The sequence below is a fragment of the Amaranthus tricolor genome, chromosome 9, assembly GCF_026212465.1.
Source record: "Amaranthus tricolor cultivar Red isolate AtriRed21 chromosome 9, ASM2621246v1, whole genome shotgun sequence".
Lineage (NCBI taxonomy): Eukaryota > Viridiplantae > Streptophyta > Magnoliopsida > Caryophyllales > Amaranthaceae > Amaranthus > Amaranthus tricolor.
In genome coordinates this window covers 26,795,102-26,820,145 of record NC_080055.1, presented here as the reverse complement: position 1 = coordinate 26,820,145, position 25,044 = coordinate 26,795,102, and the positions used below count along the sequence as shown (strand labels likewise).

General features: G+C 27.1%; 3 protein-coding genes across 6 annotated transcripts; all 3 read left to right on the top strand.

Annotated features, from left to right (window-relative positions):
* The first annotated feature begins 121 nt into the window (after positions 1–121).
* Positions 122–2,608, top strand: LOC130824260 (oil body-associated protein 2B). The gene is made up of 4 exons (XM_057689193.1): positions 122–531; positions 646–728; positions 1,137–1,251; positions 2,251–2,608. The coding sequence occupies exons 1-4, from the start codon at positions 249–251 to the stop codon at positions 2,487–2,489; spliced, it is 720 nt and encodes a 239-aa protein (XP_057545176.1). The 5' UTR covers positions 122–248; the 3' UTR covers positions 2,490–2,608.
* A 991-nt stretch (positions 2,609–3,599) lies between these two features.
* LOC130823933 (cyclic phosphodiesterase-like) lies at positions 3,600–6,723 on the top strand. The gene is made up of 3 exons (XM_057688763.1): positions 3,600–4,182; positions 5,180–5,234; positions 6,356–6,723. The coding sequence occupies exons 1-3, from the start codon at positions 3,895–3,897 to the stop codon at positions 6,556–6,558; spliced, it is 546 nt and encodes a 181-aa protein (XP_057544746.1). The 5' UTR covers positions 3,600–3,894; the 3' UTR covers positions 6,559–6,723.
* A 3,710-nt stretch (positions 6,724–10,433) lies between these two features.
* On the top strand, positions 10,434–23,895 carry LOC130824267 (floral homeotic protein AGAMOUS-like). Of its 4 annotated transcripts, none has more exons than XM_057689200.1 (10): positions 10,434–10,605; positions 10,916–10,998; positions 11,190–11,439; positions 17,414–17,501; positions 17,592–17,653; positions 18,712–18,811; positions 19,379–19,420; positions 20,094–20,135; positions 21,353–21,518; positions 23,653–23,895. In XM_057689200.1, exons 3-9 carry the CDS (start codon positions 11,204–11,206, stop codon positions 21,515–21,517), a joined length of 735 nt encoding a protein of 244 aa, XP_057545183.1. In that variant the 5' UTR covers positions 10,434–10,605; positions 10,916–10,998; positions 11,190–11,203; the 3' UTR covers position 21,518; positions 23,653–23,895. The 4 variants fall into 4 exon arrangements, with proteins under 4 accessions (XP_057545183.1, XP_057545181.1, XP_057545184.1 ...); XM_057689198.1 differs by having other exon boundaries at positions 18,700–18,811; XM_057689201.1 differs by having other exon boundaries at positions 10,435–10,605; positions 17,420–17,501.
* The last annotated feature ends 1,149 nt before the right edge of the window (positions 23,896–25,044 follow it).

Genomic DNA, 25,044 nt, shown 5'->3' with positions numbered 1-25,044 from the left:
TCTTCTTGAGATTCTATCGAATGTTACAACTCGAACATAGGTATTATTAGAAAAGTTTAAACATTACAAATCAAAAAATATGGTATCCCTTTTTTGTAGCAAATGAATGAGCTATTTTGAAGGTGCACATTCCACTTGTTTGTTCTTGTATCATCACAAACATCATCTTCCTCCAAAGTTGAAATCATTTAGTTTCTACTTATAATTCCCGATAAGACGGTGAGTGAACGAGTTAAGAAGATATAGAAATGGCGTCGAGTGATGAAAAGCCGGGGCTGATGCCAGGAGCAGATGACGGGACGACACCAGGGAAGGCATTAACAATGGGGCATCAGATAATGGACAAAGGATCAAAGCTGATGCAGTCTTTGAAACCTATTAATAAGATAAGCGAGCATGTTACCACCTTCTCGGTTTATAGCCAAAACATATCTCGACAGATTGAGACTCATCATTTTATTTCTAGACTTAATCAAGATTTCTGCCAATGTGCTGTTTATGACTCTCATCTTCCCAGTGCTCGTCTTATTGGTTCTTTCTTTTATCCCTTTCTTTTATAGCATCTGTCGTATTTAATTTGCATTTTTTTTGTTTTGATTTGATTTTTTTGTTTATTTTATTAATTATAATGTATCACTCTGATAGGAATTGAGTACATAATATCTGAGAAAATATTTGAATCGCTTCCACTAGATGAACAGAAATTGTGGCACTCCCATGCATACGAGGTACTTTTACGCTACTTATGATTATTAGTGATTAATAAGGCATATCAAAAGATTCAATAATACCAATTCATAACCCTAGTACCGTTAAATGGCTCCCACCTAGATAGGGTGAGGTTTGAGAGGATCGAATATATACAACCTTATCATTATTAATGATAAAACTAATAAGAAGGTTGTTTCTGATTGACTATTAAAAATAAACGTAAACCCATTATAATATGAAAATAAAGAATTAAAAATTTTTGACTCCATCTAATAAGAAACATATATAATGCATATCAAAAGATTAAATTGGTAAAATAAAAAAAGTTAAAGATAATGTCAAGATAATTTTTTATGCTTCTAAGGCATTGTGCAAAGTAATAAAATAAAAATGTAAATTAATTATTACTATATAATATTTCATAGATAAAAGCAGGACTTTGGGTAAATCCTGGTGTTCCAGGAATGATTCAGAACCCGGAGCTCCAAACATTCGCTAAAACTTATGGCAAATTTTGGTGCACCTGGCAAGTTGACCGAGGTAATATTATTCTTTTGATAACTCTTAACGCTCATGGTTCATATCGTTTGTTGTCGATCTTAAAAATGAGAATAATGATCATATAATTTAACGCTAGTTAGAAAAGGTGCTTGACAAAGTAATAATTATGTTTGTTTTATTAGAATTATTGTTTCTATTTATATTTATGTTTGTAAAATTTTAAAATTGATAAATACTTTCTCCGTTTTAAATGATTTGTAATATTAGAAAATTATATTATTTATGTATTACTTTTAATTTGTTATCCGTATTTAATCTATAAATAAGATCGACCTTAAGATTTTAGAGGCCTGAGGCAAAAAAATAAATTATAGACCCTAATTATAAAATATATATTTATAATTACAAAATTTATAATTTCAACAAATATTACACACCAATAATAGAGCTCGATGTCATCTGCTTTTTATTTGATAATCGTGCAGGTATTAAGAATATTGTAAGTAGACATTTAGAATGTTGTAAGTACTTAAGTACTTACTCGGTGCCGGTGGGGATCAAGTATATTGTAATTAGACATTTTAATTACTTTTTCAGTGGGCATTAAGTATATTGTAAATAGGTATTAAGGATACAGTAAGTGGGCATTAAGGTTTAATGGGTTGGGCATGAGAGATGTCTCTTAGGAGATCGACTGTCCAATAATTAGTAAAGGTAACGATTATCATTAATAACACTTTGGGGGTGGTTAAAAATAGTCAAGTGGAATCTTATTTGATTAATTAATTAAGGGTAATGATACTTACAGCCCTTAGGGCTGTACATAAAAATCAACAACTCCTCTTTATCATCAATAAATATGACTTTTCAAAAGAATCTACTCTAAAAATTAAAAAATAATTAATATTTTATATAATTATTTTAACTTTCCAAGAAAAAATAAATGCTAAATTCATAAATTGTAATTAATTTCTTATGTTTTAAAAGAAAAGATAATATTAAACTACATAGATAAAATACTTATTTTATAATGTGAAGGGGATAAGCTACCATTAGGTGCACCGGCGCTTATGATGTCCCCTCAATCAGAAAACAGAATATGCACGGAATTGATCAAGAAAAGAGACGAGAAATATCAAGTGTTAAATGAGAGTTTGATTTCATCAAGATCTAATATTGAAGAGCCACAACCGTTGATTTCATATGCAGATCACTGGAGACAATCAGGGAAGGGATTTGCTATTGATATACAAAATACTGATATGAAATTAAATTAGTTAATAGGCAAACCTAAAACATTGAGATTTCAATGCGTCAAAAACACTTGTAATTTTTACACTGGCTAATTGTTTTCCAAGTTTTCTTACCATTTTGTAAGCAAATACTATAGACGTCTATACTCTACTAGATTTATTCAAAATATAATATTTAAATAAATTCACTTATTAGATAATATTTGTATTTTTTGTCTTATTCTTCAACGAATCCCTTCGTTCTACTAAATTGACATAAAAAATATTGAAAAAAAAAACTATAAATATATAGTATAAACTTTTGATGATACCAACTTAGGGAATTTTTCTAGTCCAATACCAACTTTTGTATAACCATTAATCAATATATTTTTTTGTCAAAATTATCGACTATAAATAATAGTTGGTAACTTGGTAGGAGTATTATTCTAAGCAAACACTCTTACATTGATATTATTCATAGTTAATAAAAATAGGTATTATTAAAAGAAAATCAGTAAAACATTATATTGTTCACCAAGAACTTTTTCGAAATACATTTATGCTATGTTTGAGAACGGTGATTTCATTGAAAATATAAATTTGACACAAATTTAGTATTTGGTAAATAAAAAATTTCAAATTTAAATTTGAATCAAATCCATCATTGTTATAAAAAATGACTAAAGAATAGAATTTAAAAATGACTTTCAAATCTTATCACTATTAAATTTTTTATTAATAATTTTATAATTAAAAATTATAATTTAAAATGAAATAAGTGTTGTTAGTGCATTGTTTAGAGGAAGGAGTATATCGTAAGTAAGTAGCATGGGCATTGGGCACTCCATCTTTGTACGCTTGTGGTCAATCGCTTAACGTGTAAGTTTGATTCCACTTGGCCACTTGCCTCCGTGAACAGCTAAATGAATAACTTTAACTAATCCTTTTATTTGGCCTTTTGTTTCCTTCTGTTTGTTTATTTTAGAATTTTTTATTCTAGAAAAGATAAATTTAAATAAAATTTGTGAAATATGTAAAGTATTAAAAATTAAATATATTCACGTGACTCAAGTCAATGGATGTTTTGACCGTATTTTTATTTGGTATAAGTTGCTACTTCGAAGTTCTCACTTTTCATTTTGAGGTGTTTCATCAGTTATTCTTATAAGGATTTTTTTCATTTATATCACAAATTTTGAACAAAAATAATCTTACTCATCTTCATTTTATATTTTAATAATGCTTATGGTTCACACATATCTTCCACTAACTTTATTTTAACATTTTTATATTCTTCTGATCCCCACATGTTTCCCACTAACTTTATATTCCTTATCCTATTAATGCTTATTAGGTGCATTAAAAGTTTTACCCAATTCTCAAAGTAATTAATTAATTGATAGTCTAAAAAACATAAGAGATTTTATACAAATTTGTTAATCATAAAATGTCGGGATCGGAGGGAAGGGCGTATGCGGTGGTCGGAGTTCCGTCAACGGAGGCGTATAAGAGGTTAAATAAGGTGATGAAAGCCCTACGATCAAATTTGGGAGGGCCCAAATTTGATCCTCACCTTACAATAACAGGGCCTATAAATTTAACAAGAGAGGATGCAATTAAGAAATTTAGAGAAGCATGTAAAGGGTTGAAGGCTTATCCTGCTCATTCTCAGGCCATCTCCGCCGGCGATTCTTATTGGCAATCTATTTTTGTTCTGCTTCATTCTACCGCTCAGGTTATATTTTTTTTTTTCATTTTAATTTATTTAGGCGGAATTGTCAATATGTTGAAAATAAATCTATTTATTGTTGTTTATTTTTAAATAACTCTATTGGTATAATTACTAAAATGAATTTTATAACTAGACTTAACAAAAGCTGATTCAATTTGTTATTTGATTTGCAACTAATCCAGAGTTATTAAAAAATTTGGATTGAAATTATTGTCCCAATTAGTAATTGGGACAACTTCATATGTTTATTAAATTGATTAGATTAAAGTTAAAGTTTTAAACTTTTAATAAATTGGAAAAATTATAAGAATTTTTTTTAATTTTCCTACAATAATATCAATTTTTATTAATCATGAATAATACTAATAATACCAATATTGGGGTGTTTTTCAAGAATATATCTAACATGATCAAAATCAAATTATAAGAGATTATATGACAAAAAAATTTGATAAATTAGTTAATAACCTAAAGTTAATATTACTTTAGAAAAAAACCCGCATATATAAGTTGGTATTATTTCTAGTTAATCAATAGTTAGTATTATTATAGGGAAATTAACGAAAAATTCTATTATTAACGGTTTGATTTTCATAGGAAATATATAAGATAAACAATTTATTAATTAAAAGTTTAAAATAAAATTTTAAAAATAAAATGTAATCAATGGAAAATTCAAGATGGTTAGGTGAGTGATAATTTTGGTCACATCAGAAATGTGATATTCAATCCAGTTAACAAAACAAGTTAAATTTTGGTCAGAAATTTCTAACTCTTCAAAAGTGATCATATTATATTATTATGATAGAATCCTAAATTTTCTTAAGTGCAATCTCTTATAACGAAAAAAATAAATTCTAAATATAATATATTTAATTTAAATCTTTAAAAAATGGGTATTTTCTTAACTTTTTTTCAACATTTGTAGTAGTACTAGCTAGTTTTTTTGTTCTTCGAGTTTATAATTTTCATCAAATTAATACGCATCCATGTTCTGCAGCTTGTCGAAGTTAGTGATCATTTTAATGCACATTTTGGGTACGACCCCCCCACACGTAAGTGTAATTTTTATTTATTTATTTTTTTTTACATTTTTCAATGTTGTTATTGGTTAGGTCGATCACAAAAACTGTTAATCAGATTAAATCGGATTAAAATTTTAATTAGTCTGGTTGGGCTGAGGCGGGTTAAAGTCATTTTAGATTTGGACTGTTTCAACCCATTTAACAAAGTTCTTTCAATAATTATTTTGTCCAATTTTGTAGTGCCTTGGATCGACCCGTGTGTGTGTATATATATATATATATATATATATATATATATATATATATATATATATATATATATATATATATATATATATATATATATATATATATATATATATATATATATATATATATATATATATATCATATTAAAATTAAAAATATAAAAATATGAGCTTTAGAGTTGTTTTGTAAATTTTAGGGTCTTATACTATATCTATTTCATAGACCCTTACAATGTAAAAGATATATTGAAAAAAATTAACGAAAGTAATTATAGGAGAGTGATAAACATAAAACGATAGCTCATTGTTTTTCTTATCTTACTTAAAAGCTGTTAAGGGATTTAAATAGAAACGAAAAATAACTAAATTTCCTAAACTAAAACTCGGAATAATAAAAAAAAAACATTTTGGAGCATATTTCAACAAAAATACTAGTATATAATAAAATCTTTTCATTATTAAACTTACTATTCAAATTAACTAGCCAATTCATAAACTTTTGAACAAAAGAGATTCTGAACTTGGAATGGATGAGTTTGAAACCTGTGACCTGAACTCTATTACTATATTACATAATCAAATCAACTAAAATTTAAACTAATGGTTAATGCTCTAATATATTATATCCTCTATCAATTTCTGATAATGACTTTAATACACAAGGCATAGTAAAACAAAGTAATTTACAATGACAAAGTTGAATAAACTTTGAAGTCATTTATTTCATTGAAGTGTATTTTTAGTTATTACCACACTAACAATAGTTTGGCTAACATAATTTGTTAGCTAATCCCTTTTTTTTAAACCGTGAATCGTTTAAGTTTTTCTGAAAATAGCCCAAAATTAACTATACAATTCGCGATTCGCGAGAAGATTAACGAATCATGTAACACTGTTTGGCAGAGTACAAGCCACATATCAGCCTTTTATATGGTCACTTAACAGATGAAGAGAAGCATGAAGCAGTTGAGGAAGCCAAAAAATTAGATGATACCATTGACAATATGTGCTTCACAATAGACTGCCTACAACTCTACTCATTAACTATTGGTGATGAGACTCTCAAGTCCTGGGTAAAGGTGGCTGAATATCATCTTACTACTTAAATAAACTAATTTGTTGCATTTATTCTTCTTGGGTTATTTGTTGATTAATGTTATTGCAAGGAGGATTCCTTGTAAAATATGATTGCTTTGTAATGTTCAATAAATACATTTTAAGTTACTCTAAAACAAGTTGTTGTTCCCTAATGAATCACTCTTTAGTACTGATAACATATCTATCATATCCTAGAGCTTCAACTATCAGCTTAAGCTTGTTATATACAAGCTAATAACAAAGTCATTTTGTTTAGGAACAATTCAACTAAAAATTTAAGTTGATGTTTAATACCATAGAATATATTATATACTATATCTCTCTCACGCCCCCTCATATAAGAGTCATTTGGGTTGGAACTGTGAATGCAACACATGCTTGCTTCATACATGGTGCTATGTATTTCACTTGAAATGAAGGAATGTTTTAGGCCGTGACAATTTGTCATAAAATCTCACCGTGGCCCACTCGTGTGGACACAGGCTACCTGTGGGCTCGAGCCCATAAACCCACGGGTCAAGAGCGTTGACTTGCACATACACTTGGTGAGGTTTATTGTTTCCCAAAACCATATGGTCGTAGGAAGGTTAGCCCACCCAATATATATGCAAGTCCACAACTCACTATTTTATCGATGTATTTTATCGATGTGGGATCTTGTCTCACATGTGAAGTATTTTTCGACAGAATGATAAGAATCGAATCTGGACTATTCTGTCACATTGACTTTTGATATCATATTAATAAAATATACATAATCAAAAGCTCAAATTAATAACTAAAACTCTGTAAATCACCGAATTAAAAATCACACTTGAAATGGATGAAATAACCCAAATTAAATTACAATAATCCATTCCCTATGTTATATATCAAAGTGTTAGGTCAAAATTGAGAACGTCCAATGTTAGCACAAACCTTGAATTGATGTTTCCTTGGCTTTGAATTGACAAAGCAAAACTAATGTACTTTTACAGGTGAATAGCATTTTCATAATAGTAGACCAACACTAGACAACTTTAACAATAAAATGGTCCACAAACAAAGTCTATTTAAGGTAATTTGATAGTAAACTTTAGAAAGATCATGATATGTTCGGGCCACTCAAATTACAGAAATTCGGAGTGGAATATTAATTTTGGATAATTAATTACTAAATATAATATTTTAGACTCTTAGTTATTAAATATTAAAGTATCGTTTTAAAAATTTTCAGATTGACCCAAAGTACAAGTCTCTCTTACCCCTCATAGGGTAGGGCCTGATATATTTGACATGTTTCTTTGTCTTTCGAAATATTACTCCATCTATTACAAATAATCCCAAATACAAAAAACAAATTAAATAAGAAGATGAGAATTAAAGAAAAAATTTTAATCATAATTAAATAAAAAAAGGAGGTAAATTTAATTAGACTGGCTAAAAAAGTTTGACTAATTTTTTTGACGAGAAAATATAAAGAACTTAATACTCTTACGTTTTGTTACCTAATATTAGCACCCCTATGGCTAGGAATAATTTTTTAATCAAATGCTCGTATATGTCAAAAGTCTAAGATGTAGTGTGTAGCTTCCATGTAAAGTGCACAAATGCAATGCTTTTTATGGTTTGATTAATGAGTGAAAAAACTTGCCTAATTAAGGAAGTTCTAACTCCACAAGAAAATATCAAATCTTTCGATCTATTATATTTTCTTTGTTATTTAGTTTATGTTTGTTGAGTATTCAGTGCTGAAATAATTCTGAAAAATTAAGGGGTTAAATGTTTACTATAATCTTGAGTTCAAATATATAGGATATATAGGGGTAAAGGCTTCAACTATTCAGTCTTTGCCCTGAATTATTTTAATTTAAAATTTAATTTGTTTTGTATGAGATTGTCTTACTATGAGATGAATTGTATAATTAGTCTATTTATGTAATTAATTACTTTAAAATTGTAAGAAATCACTTTAAAGTTATAATTGATTACTCTAAACCTAAAACTATAAAAATAATCACTTTAAAAAACTAAGTGATCACTTTAAGGTTATAAATGATCACTTTAAAACACTAAGTGATTACTTTAAAGTCATAAATGATCAATTTAAGACAGTAACAATGTACATTGAGTCAACCTAATAAACTGTTAGGCAGTCTCATTTGAGAATTTGTCTTTCTGCTACGTTTGGGAATAAATGTTTTATTTAAAAATATAGATTTGACTTAAATTTAGTGTTTGACTAATAAAAAAAATTTTAATTTGGATTTGGGCCGTCAAAATTTTTCATTGTTATGAATGTGGTTAAAGATAAGGATTTGGAAATAACTTTCCAAACCTTATCATTCTCAAATTCTTCATTAATGATTTCATAATTGAAATCTACAATTTAAAATAAAATGTAATCAGAAGAAATTTGAGAATGTAGACAGGTCGGCAAACTAATTAAAAAGTATTGAAACAAGGGAAGGGCAAGGGTGCAAGACATTATCCAAACCCTGTTGGATCCCAACTTATTTTGAACGCCAAAGTCTATTTTATATATACCTTGGGGGTTTGGGTACGGATTTAAATTTATGTTTGATTTTATCTAGAATTGATTATTAACCTTCTATTATAATTTTTTTAAACAATTATTAAGATTGTCTTAGACTCTTAAGGTCTTATTAGAGTCTAATTTTTAAATCCTTAAAATCCATTTAAAAAACATTTGTTAGATACGGTTTAGGTTTAGATTCAGGCTCGACACTTGACGATCTAAGGGTCCGACTTCGAATTGGACCCTAAAATTCAAGTTTGAATAAGGTTCGGATCTAGATTCTAGCCGAGCCCTAAATTATGTGGTAGAGCAATTTAGAGAGCTGCAGATCACATGCCAATCACCCTCACCTTTTGTCTATTATTGCTTTTACGGCCTACTGCTTTTTTATTTTTAATCATTGAAGCACCATCACATTTTGTTTTTTTTTATATAAAATCATTTCTCTATGAAACTTTTTCTAAATTTTAAGAACATTTCAAAATGGTTTTAATAAGGGATAACTTCACCACAAAAAATTATAATTAAGAACGATTTATATACACTATAAATCTATAATAATGTTCCAATGTTAGTACATAAAAAATTATAATTAAGAACGGTTTATGTACACTATAAATCTATAATAATGTTGCAATGTTAGTATATCGATTGACTATTTTTATAAGGTTAACATGTGAATTAAATTTCAAAAAAAATTTCAAATTTTTTGAAGATTACTTCTTTTATTAAATTCTAATTAGGACATGTTTGGATGAACATTAAAAATTTAAAATTAACAATTGACAGATATATTTGAAGTTACCACACTCCTCACTAGAGGTTTTAAAAACAGACCAGATGACTCAAAATTTACCCGACCTTGTAACCGAACCCAATTTGACCCGACTTTAAAAATGATTTACAATTATGTAAAAAACAATATGGACACAAAACTTGATTTCAAATCGACCCGAAACACCTAACCTGATAACCCGAATGAATACCTCTAACAGTGAAATTCTTACACTTTGTGGGGATTTTCACTTTCTAGGGATTTTCAAATTCTTATACTTCTAAAAAATGTCAGCCAAAATATGAAAATAAATAATTCCTAGAAAATAGAATTTTCAAAAGAATTAAGAGGTAACTAACTCATACCTCTAGATGTATACATTTTTAATTTAAAACTATTGATAATTTTTGTGTGCACTAAGTAAATACAAATCTAACTCGAAAAAAATAAAATGAAAATTCAAGTCACTTGTTCATCACCACTCATTGATATACAAGAAGAGACCTCATCTAAATGTCTCATTCACCCCATTAATAATAATACAGCCTTTTAACAACTCCTTTTTTCTTTTCTTACTCTATAATTCCATTCTTCTTTTCTTTTCCACCCTTTTTCTTTTTTCTAGATAAAAACTATAAACTAACTGTTAATGGAGTCTTAATTTATTAAAATTAATTTCCTTTTTTAACCCTCTCTTTTTAAACCAATACCTTTCAATTTAAGGAATTAAATACCCTAATTGTCTTTCTTCAATCTGAATAGGTGAGAAAAGACTACATATTCCAAATTTCCAATTGATTAAACCCTTAACTGTAATTAATTTTATTTATTTTTTTTTTGAGTATAATATGGTAAGTCGAAGGAAGAAAATTACGGGCTAGGGTAGGGGGAAACAAGAATTATTATTAAACTCAATATCTTACATGAAAAAGTGGCATTTGTTCCGACTGATGATAATTTTTTAATTTTTTTAAAATTTTAAAATTAAATTGAAATTAAATGGGTTATTTCTATTTTTATAAATACCCACCTTCAAAGGTAAAGTTTGCTTATTTACATTATGTTATTACAGATTTTTATAAAAGGAGAAGGAAGAGAGACAAAAACACCAAAAAGCAGAAATCTTTGTTCCATTTCTCCAATTTTCCCCTTCAGGTTTGTTTTTAATTAAGTATATATCAACTATTAAACGGTTAACATGTTTGATTGTATAAGGTTCTAAAAATTAAGAGCTTTAATATTAAATTAGGTCGTATATATTAAAAAATTATAATTTTTAAAATTGCATAAGATCTTTAAAAAAGTTTCAATTTTTATTTTTGGGTTTGTAAAATATAAATTTTCAGAAAGCAAATCAAGCATGGAATTCAATACCCAACCTATGGAAATTGGGTCACCTTCAAGTCAAAGGAAGTTAGGAAGAGGAAAGATCGAGATCAAGCGGATCGAAAATACTACAAATCGTCAAGTTACTTTCTGTAAGAGAAGGAATGGATTGCTGAAAAAGGCTTACGAATTATCAGTTTTGTGTGATGCTGAGGTTGCTCTTATTGTGTTTTCTAGCCGTGGCCGGCTCTATGAGTATGCCAATCAAAGGTACTTATGCTTCATCATTCTTCCCCCTTTACCCTTTTGTTTTAGTTTATGTAATCATCTAATAAGTTCTTTACTAGTCGCAACTTTCTTATCTAATTTCATATGGGTCGTCCAACCCTGCTGATCATACTCTAATCATAATTTTTATGAACGGGATATGTATTAGGTATGATGACTATGAATCTTAACTTTTCTTCATCTTTCAAGCTTGTGTATGTTATCTAATGCAATCTTTTAAGTTCTCGAGTTGATAAATCTCACTAGTCGCAACTTTCTTATCTCTTTTGATAAGGATACTCTAATTGAGTTATAAATCTTCTAATTTCTAATATTTTGGTACAACTTTCAAGATTTAAGATTATAAAGAGTGTTTTCTTAAAAAAAGAAATCAAACTTGTCTTTCTTTCATACAAATTTGTTTTTTACTTTGAAGAGCTTTAATAGTTAAGACCCTTTTCATTCTTTCTTTATATGAGTGTTCTTTTACTTATTTGATTGATAGAAGCATAGATCTGGGTGTAAAACAAGCAAATAGCAGTAATTGGGCAAATTTTATTCTATTTTTAAAGATTTTTTTCACAAAAATGAAACCTAAAAAGGAAAAGGAAAAGTAATAGGAGTAAAAAAAACATTGAGAAAGAATTGGGAAATAAAGTATGCAGTCCTCTTAGATGAGTTTAGTATCTATTCCCCTCTCCATTGTTGCTAAGTTTACTTATTTCCACTTTCTCTCACTAAAAAGCTTATCTCTCTAAAAACTCAAAGTACAAAGTTGTCATAATTTGATAACCCATGCCCTTAACTTCTCCCGTCTCTTGACACTTCCTTAATAGCTTGTCAGTTACCCATTAAGATAAAACCAAAGGACACCCAGAAAGTTGGTTTCAAACACCCATCATAATATGGAGTATTGATCTTCAAACAAACTACTACTAGTAGATAGTATATACATGTAGGGTACCCAGTCGCAGATTTAGCGTGAAGTCTCTGAAGTCAGTTGAAATCACTTAAATTTCAAATAAATCAAATATTACATATTTAAACGTAAAATATACACTAGATGGGTTGGATAGGTTAGTTAGTATATAACCTTCCACATATCTGACCAGGGATCAAAATCCAGTAGACGTGTTTACTTAAATGACACACTTTTTTTTTTTTTTTTCGGATTTGCCACTAAAGGTACCCCTAAAAATATAATTTGTTTTGATCTATTGAAGAATTTCATCTTTAGTGTTATCACTAATAAGACTAAGATTGTTTATACCTTACCCTATCAAATTTCACCCTAAGTGGAAGTCATTTAATGAGTAGTGAAGAACTTCATAAAAAAATTAGGGTTTTTATAAAAAAATGTTAACAAATTAGCCAAAATTAGGGCTTACAATTTAGCATATTGAAAGAGGGTTTTAATTTATTGTTGAAAACAAATTCAGATTTTGGTAACTGGGTTAAAATTAGTACAAGGAAAGGTAGTATTAGTTAACAACATTATTATTTAACTAGATAATTAAATTTGCCAGATTTAGTTTCTTTGTCTTTTTACTATTTTTTAATTAAGTATAAATTAGGGTTATGAAACTTTTTGGTTGGATGACTACTCATTCCTTAATATAGTTGTTCCATTAAAACAAATTAAAGAAAACTAGCTAATTTAACTCAAAAAAAAAAAAAAAAAAAAAAAACTAGCTAAATTATCAATTGCGCCATTTTTCATTGATGTAAATTTAATTTATAATGTAATTTCTAAAAACATGATTTTCTTCAACCCAAACACTTTTTGAATGAAGAATATATTTTGTTAGGTGGATTATTTAGGGAAACTGAAAATAAATAAAAATCATAGTAGAATTATACTCTTGAACTAGTATTACACTACGGAGCTATTTGGTAAATTATTTTATTGGGCCCTTTCAACTTATTTTGGCACAAATAGAGAGTTGCGTAGTTAACCATCTAATCATAATTTTTGGTAAATTACTTGATTGTATCAACTTATTGTTATAACAATAAGTTAATCAAACCAGCCACTGTAATGAACTATAAGCTATCAACTATCAGTAATTTAATAAACACCGAGTTATGAATTTATGAAAGTGAAACAAGAATCTTTTGGTCACATGATCACATCATACAATGAGATAGAGGAGAATTATTAAGAGAGGGGAATGGGAATTGCTAAGCCAAGTAAGAAGGGGGGCAATTCATTCTGACAAAGGAAGAAAGAGTAGTCATTATATCATTTCCATACATGGTGTTTACTCTTTTAACTTCAATGGTGAAAGCAAATCAAATATGTATTCAGTTTTGGACTAAACCCACCCTCTTAGATTGTGAAAAGATCTCACTTCTCTCTTAGTTCAATTTCATTTATTTTTATTTATTTTTATTATTTTTAAAGCATTAAGTCTTAATTAAGATGATTCGTGGTGATATTATTTCTATTTGACTGACCCACATATATTTAATGTGTTAAAGTGTTCCTTTATAATTTTAAAGTGATTAATTATAGAAAGAGCTGATTATATGAGACCGTCTCATGAGACGGTCTCGAACAAGCTGTTTTAAAAATATTTTTTTATTTATAAATTGTTTTCAATAAAAGAGAAGGTGTGCTTCCTTTAGTGATCTCATCTTTGCTGAGTCTAAAACAGCAAAAACAACAAAGTCATTGTGCTTTTATTAGAGAGTATTGTTGAGCTAATCAAATTGCATCATCCATTTTCTTCCTTATTCTTTATTCACATTTTTTTGGGAAATATTAGACTGTTTTGTGACTAGATCTTGTATCTATATTTTTGTACAATTCTCTCCCTTTTATGAGAAATTTTCATGTACTTGTTCTAAATTCTAAGTTTTTTTATAAGGAAATTAACCATAATTGAGTTTGTTAATTCTTTCAATGCTCACCATTTTGTACTCAAAATACTATCTCATTCATTTAATTATCACCATTTTAAGTAAACACAATTTGGATTTTACTTTTACTCCCACCCACCTAATTTTTCCTATTTTTAGACTGAGAAAAGGAAAGAACATGAGAAAATTAAACCCGAGACTTTACATGAAAAAACGTTACCTGCTTTAACTATAACTAGACTCAATTCTCTTTTTCTTATTATCACCTTTTTGGACAATTTTTTTCTATAAATTGGAATAACAAATTTAAGTATAGTTGCAATTATATCTCTCTTTATTTTTATTGTATTTTTTTGGGTTAAAAACAATGTAATTAGATGGGATGGGAGTAAGAAAAGGGCTTTAGTAGACCACACAAATAGTTTTGGGTTAAAACATAATATTAATAATTTCACAAATAAATTAATTAGTATAGTAAAGAAGTTACTATGATATACTAACCATAATATTGTTTGAAAGATTCATTTTAACTATCAACTCCCTCGACTCAATCTCTTGTCGCAATTTTCTTTTTAGTTCGTCTCTTATAATTTGTTACAATTCTTTTTGGGATGTCTTTACAACTTCCCTCTACTTTCATCAACAGATTTTAACTCTCTTCTAATATTATGTTTTAATCTTTGTGTAATATAGAATTGTTAAAATATCTTGAAGAAAGATATAATATAGGTTCAAAAGCAATAAAATTTATTTTTCATTATCATCCTTTTTTAAATTTTTATTTTAGATAAAATAGGAAATGTACGGAAAAGGTTGAGTTGGGTAAACCCTTGCAAGGAAGAAGAAAAGAAGAGCCCTACAACCTGCAGCTACTGCTTTGGGTAGTCAGACTTAATGTTGTTCATTACTCCATTTTTCCTTTAAATACTACTCTATTATTAAACTAATTTTAAATGATATAGTTGGAGTATCTTTATTTGATTGACCTAGATACATTTATTTTGTTAATATAATTATTTATAATTTTAAATTGATAAATTACACAAATAGACTAATTATATAAGTTGATCTCAAAATAAAATGGTTTAATACAAGATAAACTGATATATTTTTTAAAGAAACTCTACAAGACAAACTATATAATTATTATTTTCAAGTTAAAACCCTTGGGATATTAGGGTAATAAAGGGGCTTATTCATTTATTAGATTTATTACTCATTGGATAATGTCACGTGGCGTAGATCTCAGCCATTAGTTGTTTCTAGCCAATCATAACGTTTGATCACGTGACACCGTGGCAGAACTTAGCCAATCACTGCCTCGAGGAAATTAAGGTATCACCAAATTCAAGAAAGTTAAAAATGAATATTTTATTTTTAATTTAATGTGAGAAATACTAAATAACATCACATCAAACATAGAAAATCAGAGATGAATTTACTGACGTTTATTTCAATTTACTGTTTATTTTGGCTTTTCGTGTTCAACAATTTTTCAATGACTAAGAATTTGATTTGACTACATTAATCACTTTTATTTATTGAACTTCGTTTTTTTTGAAATTTTTTAAGATTCTTAGTGTAATTGTTTCAATTTATGATTTTCTTTTGCTAAAAAAAAATATTTTTTGGGTACATTAGTGTGTTTAGGTTTAGTTATAGTCATGACAAGGAAAATATTTATTATTTGCAAAAACTTGTATTCAATCACAGTTAAATTTTTTCCGTTCTAAATTACTTACAATATTAGCAATATTTGCACTATTCACTCATCATATTTAATTTGTAATTAATTCTTAATTTTAAGTTAAAACATAGTTAAGTGAGATCTTGTTTGATTTATCTCAATATTACATTTTCATAATTTTTTATTATCTATAATTAAAATATTAAGAATTGAATCAATGCATTGGACTACGTGAAAAAAAAAATATTGCAAATAATTTGAAACTAAGGAAGTATCTAATAACATTATGTTTTTAATTATTTAGAAAAATTATTGAAAATAATCTCAATTATTGACCATAATCAACTCAAAATAAACCTCACTATTGAATAACTCAAAATAATCCGAACTATATTACACTTAGATTCTTCTCCTAATAATCTTTTACTTAATCAAGAAAGTCTTGTATGACTTTGTTCCACTATTCACACTATTTTAATATGAACCAATCTTAAAAGGTATTAAATAGTAAATAATTTACATGACAAGTACAACAAGGCATAATTATCAACAAGTTACTGGTGCATACTAAAATACTATGAATCAAGTTTATACAAAACTTTAATTACTTAACCTCTAATAATAGATAAATTGTACACTAGACATCTTAAAAGTTTTTCAATGCTAATTGGTGAATTTTGTTTATCAGCTTTTCATTTTCTTTATTTAGAGAATAAAAAAATGTGAATATTTGAGAATATTTTTCATAATTTTTCATAATTATTTTTGTTTTTAGACATAAATAAACTATTAAGTATCTTAAACACCTAAAAATAACTATATTGCAAAATAATAATTGGAGTTTTTACCCTTATTTGCCATATATTGGTGTTTGGTTGTTATAGTTTGCTTAACTTTTTGATTGGCTTTTGACTTATGGCTTGTTGATTGGTTAAACGCGAAAAAAAAGTATATTTGGTAAATGTCTTATAAAGCAGCTAAAAGTTGACTTTTAAGCCAAAATGAAAAAGCTGCTCTAACTAGCTTTTTTCGTTGACTTTTGACTTGTTGGCCTACTTTTTTCTAATAAACAGTCAACAATCAATACTCAAATTTACCAAACATCTTTACAAACAACTAACTTTTTTTAGCTAACTTAAAATTCAACATAAAGAACCAACATTTTTAGCTAGTCAAACAAGCTAACTAAAAAGCCAACAGCCAACAACTAACAGCCAATTGCGAAACACCCCATAATTTTGAAATAATATCTTCTTGACGTAAGAAGTGTATGCATGTTGTGTTTTCCAAATTCGACAACAAGTCCATCTCAATTTTACATATTCAATCAACCAATGTAGATCTAGATCAATCAACCTCTCTAATTTTATCAATTTGATTTTCACTTTCTATATTGATATTTGAAATTGTACTAATTAAGTTCCTTAGCCACAGTGTGAAGGGCACTATTGATAGGTACAAGAAAGCTTACTCTGATCAGTCTGGTGCTGGCTCTGTTGCTGAAGCCAACGCTCAGGTATTAGTGTAGGGATGAGAATTAAACCTTGAACTACTCACTATATTTTGGGTCAACGTAATAATATAGTTGTTCTTGAACATTTCGCAGTACTATCAGCAAGAGTCTATGAAGCTGCGAAAGAACATCTGCTCATTAAACGATAGCAACAAGTAAATCTCATTTGATAAATTCTTAATTAATTCATATTTCATAGCTTGTAAATAAATGGTGGTATGAAAAATAAGTTTTTATTAAAAAAAAAATTTTAATAGAATATTTTGTGAATTATAGCCTTAAAATTTAGAAATTTTTTAAATTACAGTTTTAATATTTATTTTTTGAGAATTACAGCTATCAAAGTATTAAAATTTACAACATTCAGGCCAAATTACAGACAACCGACCACTTAAACTATAATTTAGACCTCTAAAATGATCGAAATTATGTGATTTGGTTTGAATGATGTAAACTTTGATAATTTTAATTTGTGACTGTAATTCGCAAAATTAAAACATTAAAACTGTAATTCGCAAAATTATTAAACTTGAAGGTTATAATAAATTCGCAAATTATTTTTTTAATAAAATGTATATGTACTTTCATGGCAATGAAACTTCCATTTTCAAACATGTTTTCACATTACAATTTTTCATTCATACTCTCTCTCCCGGTTCCTTAATCAAATTTCCACAAGAAATATTCACGAAAATTAAGAAAAAATAATTACTTCTAAATAGTAGATATATCATTATATTGAATTATAAATTTAATAGAGAAAAAGTACAAATCATAAACAATATGAAAATATTAAAGGAAGGTTAGTGGAAAAAATATAGGGTCATAACAAATAAAAAAATATTTTTATAAAATAAGCGAGAAACATGTGGAAATCATAAGGAACAACAATTGAAACATCTAAAATGGTAAATATGAATTTTAATGGAGGGAGAAAGTAATACATTTTCAGGTAATTTTTGTATTTTAAGTGGATATTACTTTTCAAGCCTGCAAAGCGGTTGATTGATCCTTTCTCAAAATAATCATTATTTATAAAAACAAACTAAAATATTATATATAATAATTTTAAAAAAAAATCTTTGATCCGTAGAATAATTGATCTGCTTATTTTAATAGTCTACCAACAACTAAACAAGCAATAGCCGATATATAATAAAACAATGATAACTAGAAAAAAAAGTCTAATATAGCAGAAAAGGGCGCTTTCCAGGCATATGATGGGTGAAGGGTTGACCGAATTGAAGCCGAAAGAGCTGAAGAATTTGGAGGCTAAACTTGAGCGTAGCATTAGCAGAATCAGATCAAAAAAGGTAAATAGTATATATTAATGTGAAATTTTTTTTTTGTAATTCTGGATTTTTCTTGAGTCGAAAGATTTTTTGGCCGCAATCTCTCTTTTATAGGTATGGATTATTTGACGCCTTTCTTTCCTCTTCATCATATTTTCTATGAGTGGAATACACTTGGTACAATAATGATGATGTTTTGTTTGTAATTTAATATGGGCTTTAATTGGGCCGGGCTTCCGGCTCATTTTTATTGCCAAAAATTATTTTAATCTCCATTATCAATTTATAACAATTAAATTATCATTTATATAATAATCAAATTGAAAAAGTATTAATAATCCCCATTGACATTGTCACTTATAATATTTATATTATCCATTAGTTATACTAATTATTGAGGCCTATTTTCAACCCTTATTGAGTCCTCTATAACCCTTTTTATTTTAATTATAATAGAGTCTGTTTTCAGCCTGATCCTTACAAAGCTCTTAAAAAAAACGCGTTCGATAAGGAATAAAAATAAGGATCGGCCCTTTTTCTTTCCATACTCATTCTTATTTTCTGATTCCTTAAATTTTTTTTGCCTAGAATGAGCTGCTCTTTGCTGAAATTGAATTCATGCAGAAAAGGGTGAGTAATTATTTTTTCTTTCTATATATGTCATATTAAATCACCTTTATTTTAAGAATTGTATTTTATCTCGGCTATATGTTATATTAAATCACCTTTATTGTAAGAATTGTATTTTATCTCGGTTGGAGAATTTATGCTCTCTCATTCCCTCAATCTATCTGTAATTTAAAAACAATCACCTGTAAGTTGTACATATGTTAATTTAGCTTATTGTATTTACAATAGAGCTAGCAAAAATTGTTAAAAATAATCCTATATTATCATTTTTTTCTCAAAATAATTTCCAATATGAATTAATTTAAAATAAACAATACTATAGGGGTAATCTTCTCAAAATAATTCGAAGTATTACTTATTATCTTTTTTAAATACATCCAACTATATTAGTAAAAAACATTAATCTTTGATTTATTACGAGAAGTTTACCGCAATTATATGAATTATTTTGAGTTAACTAATAGTAAAAATTATTTTAAGCGGATAAGTCATAGTTATTTAAGATTAATTTTAACAAATTTTAATATAACGTATACTTCAATTATTACTATTTTCTATTTCATTTAGTTTTTGCATCTCTATTTTATTTAGTTATTTCTCTTAGAAATAATGAAATATTTTATTGCAAAACAAGGTGGATTAATTATTTTCGGAAAAATGATTGAATCTGCAGGAGATTGAACTGCACAATAATAACCAGTTCCTGCAAGCGAGGGTAAATTCTATTTCATTTAATTTAGTTTAAATAAATCAGTTTCACATGATCAGTTGATTATTCTTACAAATACTTTATTTTAAAGCTATTTTAAGTAACTTGCAAATTAAAAAAAAATTAATTAGTTTGGGAATTAATCAGTTTCACATGATCAGAATTTAAAATGAATTAGGATTATATCTGTGCTATACACTGCTGGGTTCACTTTTATTTTTTATTGATTGTTTGGGTTCATAATATGTAGGACATTTGACAAAACTTAGCAAAGTCCTCGTATAGAACGTTTTACCGCTTCTTGGATATGTATAATGATTATCAATTAAGGCTTATTAAACATTAGCAATTTTATACCAAATATAATCATAATACATAAAGTATTTATGATGTTATCATAGTGATACACTTGAAAAGATATTATGATTTGATAATCCCTCTTAAATTGAATGCTAGAATCAAATTTCGGAAAGGTATACAGAAATTGCCGAGTGACTCTTTGTCCGCACTCTCCTTTATGGATATGAGTTGTCGTCTTCATTCCCTCCTCATACCCTAATCATATTTCCTATGAGCGGGATATACTGGGTATTAATGATGATAATGATGGTGGTATACTAAAATTGGTGAACTTGTACGTTCTTGATAACAATTAAAAATAGTAGTGATTAAAAAAATCATCAATCGTACCATATAATGTTGTTACATGCATGTTTTGTTTGTATATTACATACTATGGGTATCTTTGATAAATCTGTTGAGAATTTATAATAGATAAGATAAGATAGCATAAATTACTCCTAATGTATTACTTTTAACTTTAATTTACAAACTTGTTACCTTCTTTAGTAAAACTCTCACTTTATAGTGCATCTCATTTGGAATATAAAGAGAGATGTTAAAAAATAATTACCTTACATTAATTAGTCTTACATAAATTTGTGGGTTAGATTAATATTCAAATATTAATATTAGTATGAATTTGTGGAGTTTATGTCATCACCAATTATTATATTACATTTACGGTTACAAATACTTCAAATAAAAGTCTTCATTGATAATTTACATTTCATTAAAATTGCATTGTAAGTTTGACATTTAGCACAACTTGTAAAATGCGTTGTAATAGAGATACATAACATAAAGTGCTTATGAATTAGTATATTGTATGATGATTAACTAGTGAGCGATATTGATAAAAATTAAATAATTAAATAATACAGATATCTGAGAATGAAAGAGCTGAGCAAAGCATGAGCTTAATGCCTGGTGCAAATGAATATGAATTTGTTTCATCCCAATCATATGATTCCCGAAATTACTTCCAAGCTCTTCAACCCAACACTCACTATCAGCGTCAAGACCACACTCCACTCCAATTAGTCTAAGGTATGTATTATTCTACATTGTCTTCCACTTCCTCCGTCTACTTTCTCCATTCTGAAATACTCACGCCCGATTATAATATATTGTGTGGAAAAATATAACTATCAGCCACAAGTATAATGGAACAAATAGAATATAATTTGTGATAAATTTATCGTTGGGCTTGTACATATATTACAAGATCCTTACAAGAAAAGAGTTTCATAAAAACCAATTAATAATGGAAAGAGTAGTCCATCAAGCTTATATATCAGTCAACCTTTTATTGTCTTTTCGTCGATGTGGGATCACATATATGTGCATTATTTGAGCCCATTTTTTTAATTGGGTGGGAACATCCTTATTCTAACATGCACATTTTTTTTGTGGAAGAATGAGATTTTTTTGTTTGTAATTGATTGGTCTGATACCATGAATAAATTCATAAATTAAGTTTAGGATTTAAAATTAATTATGTATTTAACTATAAATTCTTATTGTACGATGTGAGCACCTATAAATAACATAATAAGAAAATAGAAAACTTAAAATAGGAACAAAAAAAAAACTAATTTAAAAATAATAACTTTCGTCTAAAACTACTCTTCTTACAATTTGCATAAAATTTTTATTTGAAGTTGTCGTATTTACTTTGAACCCGTTTTCTTTTTAGTAATTGGTTGTTTAAATTCAATTATATTAATCATCGGAGCTCCTTATTATAAACCCTAGGTTTCATTTAGTATAAACCAATCTTTATTATTCATTTTTTGGATTGCACCTCATTAATTAATATATACAACTATTTAATTTTTATATAAAAAAATTGAAGTAATCAACTTTGATTATGTAGTATTTTGCTTTAGCCATTTTACTATTTTTGTAAGTTTAATGTGAAAGCTTTATGTGGAAAATGAGTGAGATGGAGGATGTATAAGGCCCCATGCCTTAATCTATCTATCTATAATCTATAATTATTGCTAAAGCAAAACACAGTTAACATCATCACTACTTAAGATTGTTTATATGTCACAACCTCAACAAAAATTTTCCCTCCAACATTTAATGATGGTGTCATTATTTTTATGACTATTTTTTTTATCTTTGACTTTATTACTCACATCATTTGTCATTTAATGTATTAGAAAATCATATATATATTATTTTATTTTTTCAATTATTTATAAAATATTTTATTTATTTATATATATGAGTATTATTTAGTGTATTGGATATTTTAAGATGTTTAAAACATAATATACTTTTATAGAATTTTTTTGTTATTTTTTACAATCGGTTACTTAAATGCATGCTTAATTCTAATATGATTTATTTAGGTTGTGACTATTTTCATAAATTCAATTATATTTTTCATGAAAAAACTATTTTTTTTCGTTTAAACTTTGTAAAATAATTTTACATGCTTTTCTGTTAAATTTAATTTTAAAATGTGTTATTAATAGTTGTAATACTTTATATAAATTAATGTATTTATATCGGAAAATTTATTAAAATTGTGCATCGCATGGGCATTATCTAGTTACATTACTAAATCACATGCTAAGTTAATATAATTAATATTTTATATTTATTTTAATTTATAGTATGTTTAGATAATATTTTAAAAATAAGAGAAATTAGAGGAGGAAAATTTATTATGGTTTCTTTTCAAATCTTTCCAATAGTATAGAAAAATAAATCAAGTACAAAATGTAAATGAATAATTATCTCCTCCAGTTCCCTTCCCTACATTTTAGTCCCTCTATTTTAGTGCTTTTTCCTCTTATTAATTACATAAAGTTTTTCCTTATAAAATATTTTACTTTATTTTATAAACAATGTTTTCCTTAAAGCCAAACTAGGCCTTAGAGTGATAGGCCAAAAAGCTTTATTAATACGGATATGATGATTAATTATTTGAATTTAAATTATTAGGTGACGCTTGTTATTACTATGATAATTTTTTTTATGTATTTTGAAGTCATATGTTATATTTTTTATTTATAAATAAAATATTTAGTCAATTTTATTAAAAATATGAAAATTTTAAAAACTGACAACTAAAAAGTAAAAATTTTTCTCACTCTAGTTCTTAAAACTAATTAAAATAAAAAAAAAAAAAAAACACGCCCTTATGTTGTGATATTTAATTTTGCAGTAAAATCCAGAGGAAGGAGCAAAGCGACCTAATGAAATGGCTAATGTATTATGTATGGTCTATTCTTCTGTCATCAATTTTAGCATTCAGTTTTAAGGAAAAACAAAAACCATGTAATTGTCAGTATGTGTGTGCAGTGTGATTGCATCACTATATGTGCAACCTTAACATGGATATTTTAATTTCTGTCATCCTGTGTGGACTATTTTACTTTTATTTATGAAAATTTTCAATTCTTAAGTATTCTTTCTGTCTAATTTAATTCATACTCCCTCCTATTTATTATATGTGTCTTATTTATTAATTTTTAGGTAGTCAAATGAAACCATATGTATAGTAGAGAGCTCCAATTTATAAGAAAGTCTGAGTAAATAATGGTGATTGTGAAGTTAACAAATCACTCTTATGTGGTAGAATTTGATAGAGTCGGAGTTTTGTGATTTTTATTTACCTTTTTTGGTTTTGTTTATTTTTGTCTTTTTTTGGTGATTTACAAATTACAGTTATTGATTAGGAATTATTGTCAATTCATAGTATAATAGGACCACAAGTGTAAGAAAGAGAGTCTAATTATATGATTAAAAAAGTACCCAAAATAAAAATAAGACACTGACTAATTATGAAAATGGAACACATGTGCTGAATAGGAAGGAGTATTATTTTCTATTTTGTGTTATCAACACATTTTACATTATTTTTTTAGTTTATAGACTCCAACATCTTTTTTTAATCTCATTCACACATTTAATTTTAATCTTTCATTTATTTAATATCATATCTTATAAAATAAAAAACAAAAAAACATTTTGTCATAGTTTTCTTAAAATCTACACATATCCCAAATGAAGCTAACTCATTGGGATATATTAGTACTTTGTTAATTAGCTTTTCATCTGATTATTTGTATTTTTAATATTGAAGAGAATGAGTTGAATAATTCTGTGAGATTCGAAGTCAGAGTTAGAGTCATCAATTCAATATTCCGCACATGTTAAAGTTCGGAGGAGAAGAGTAACACATATCATACCCAGAATAAGTTACTTGCAATTCTGGCTACATGAACCAATTTAAAACTAAATTCAGTTAAAGATCAATAAGTTTAAATAAGAATTTTTTAATAATTTTGGATTAATTGTACTCAATTTATTTGGAAAGTTGAAAATACTAGTGATGAACTAAAACTCTAAATTTAATGAAGGTCAAATAAGTCCAAATAAATTTAAATAAGTTCAGATAGTGGCAAATCTAGTTTACGACATGGTAGTTTAGTGGCCTTACTATTATCATACAAAACTTTCTTCTATTGTCAAAATTATAAATAATTAAAAATTTATATTAGTAAATCTATTTTGATTTTTAAAGTCCTAAAAACATTATTTATTTGTGGCCCTC

Coding starts and splice junctions, on each gene's coding strand:
- LOC130824260 (XM_057689193.1), top strand. CDS start 249: ATGGCGTCGAGTGATGAAAAGCCGGGGCTGATGCCAGGAGCAGATGAC. Junction 532..645: donor TCCCAGTGCTCGTCTTATTG/GTTCTTTCTTTT, acceptor TCACTCTGATAG/GAATTGAGTACATAATATCT. Junction 729..1,136: donor GGCACTCCCATGCATACGAG/GTACTTTTACGC, acceptor AATATTTCATAG/ATAAAAGCAGGACTTTGGGT.
- LOC130823933 (XM_057688763.1), top strand. CDS start 3,895: ATGTCGGGATCGGAGGGAAGGGCGTATGCGGTGGTCGGAGTTCCGTCA. Junction 4,183..5,179: donor TGCTTCATTCTACCGCTCAG/GTTATATTTTTT, acceptor CATGTTCTGCAG/CTTGTCGAAGTTAGTGATCA. Junction 5,235..6,355: donor TGGGTACGACCCCCCCACAC/GTAAGTGTAATT, acceptor ACTGTTTGGCAG/AGTACAAGCCACATATCAGC.
- LOC130824267 (XM_057689198.1), top strand. CDS start 11,204: ATGGAATTCAATACCCAACCTATGGAAATTGGGTCACCTTCAAGTCAA. Junction 17,654..18,699: donor TCATTAAACGATAGCAACAA/GTAAATCTCATT, acceptor ATAGCAGAAAAG/GGCGCTTTCCAGGCATATGA. Junction 18,812..19,378: donor GCAGAATCAGATCAAAAAAG/GTAAATAGTATA, acceptor TTTTTTGCCTAG/AATGAGCTGCTCTTTGCTGA.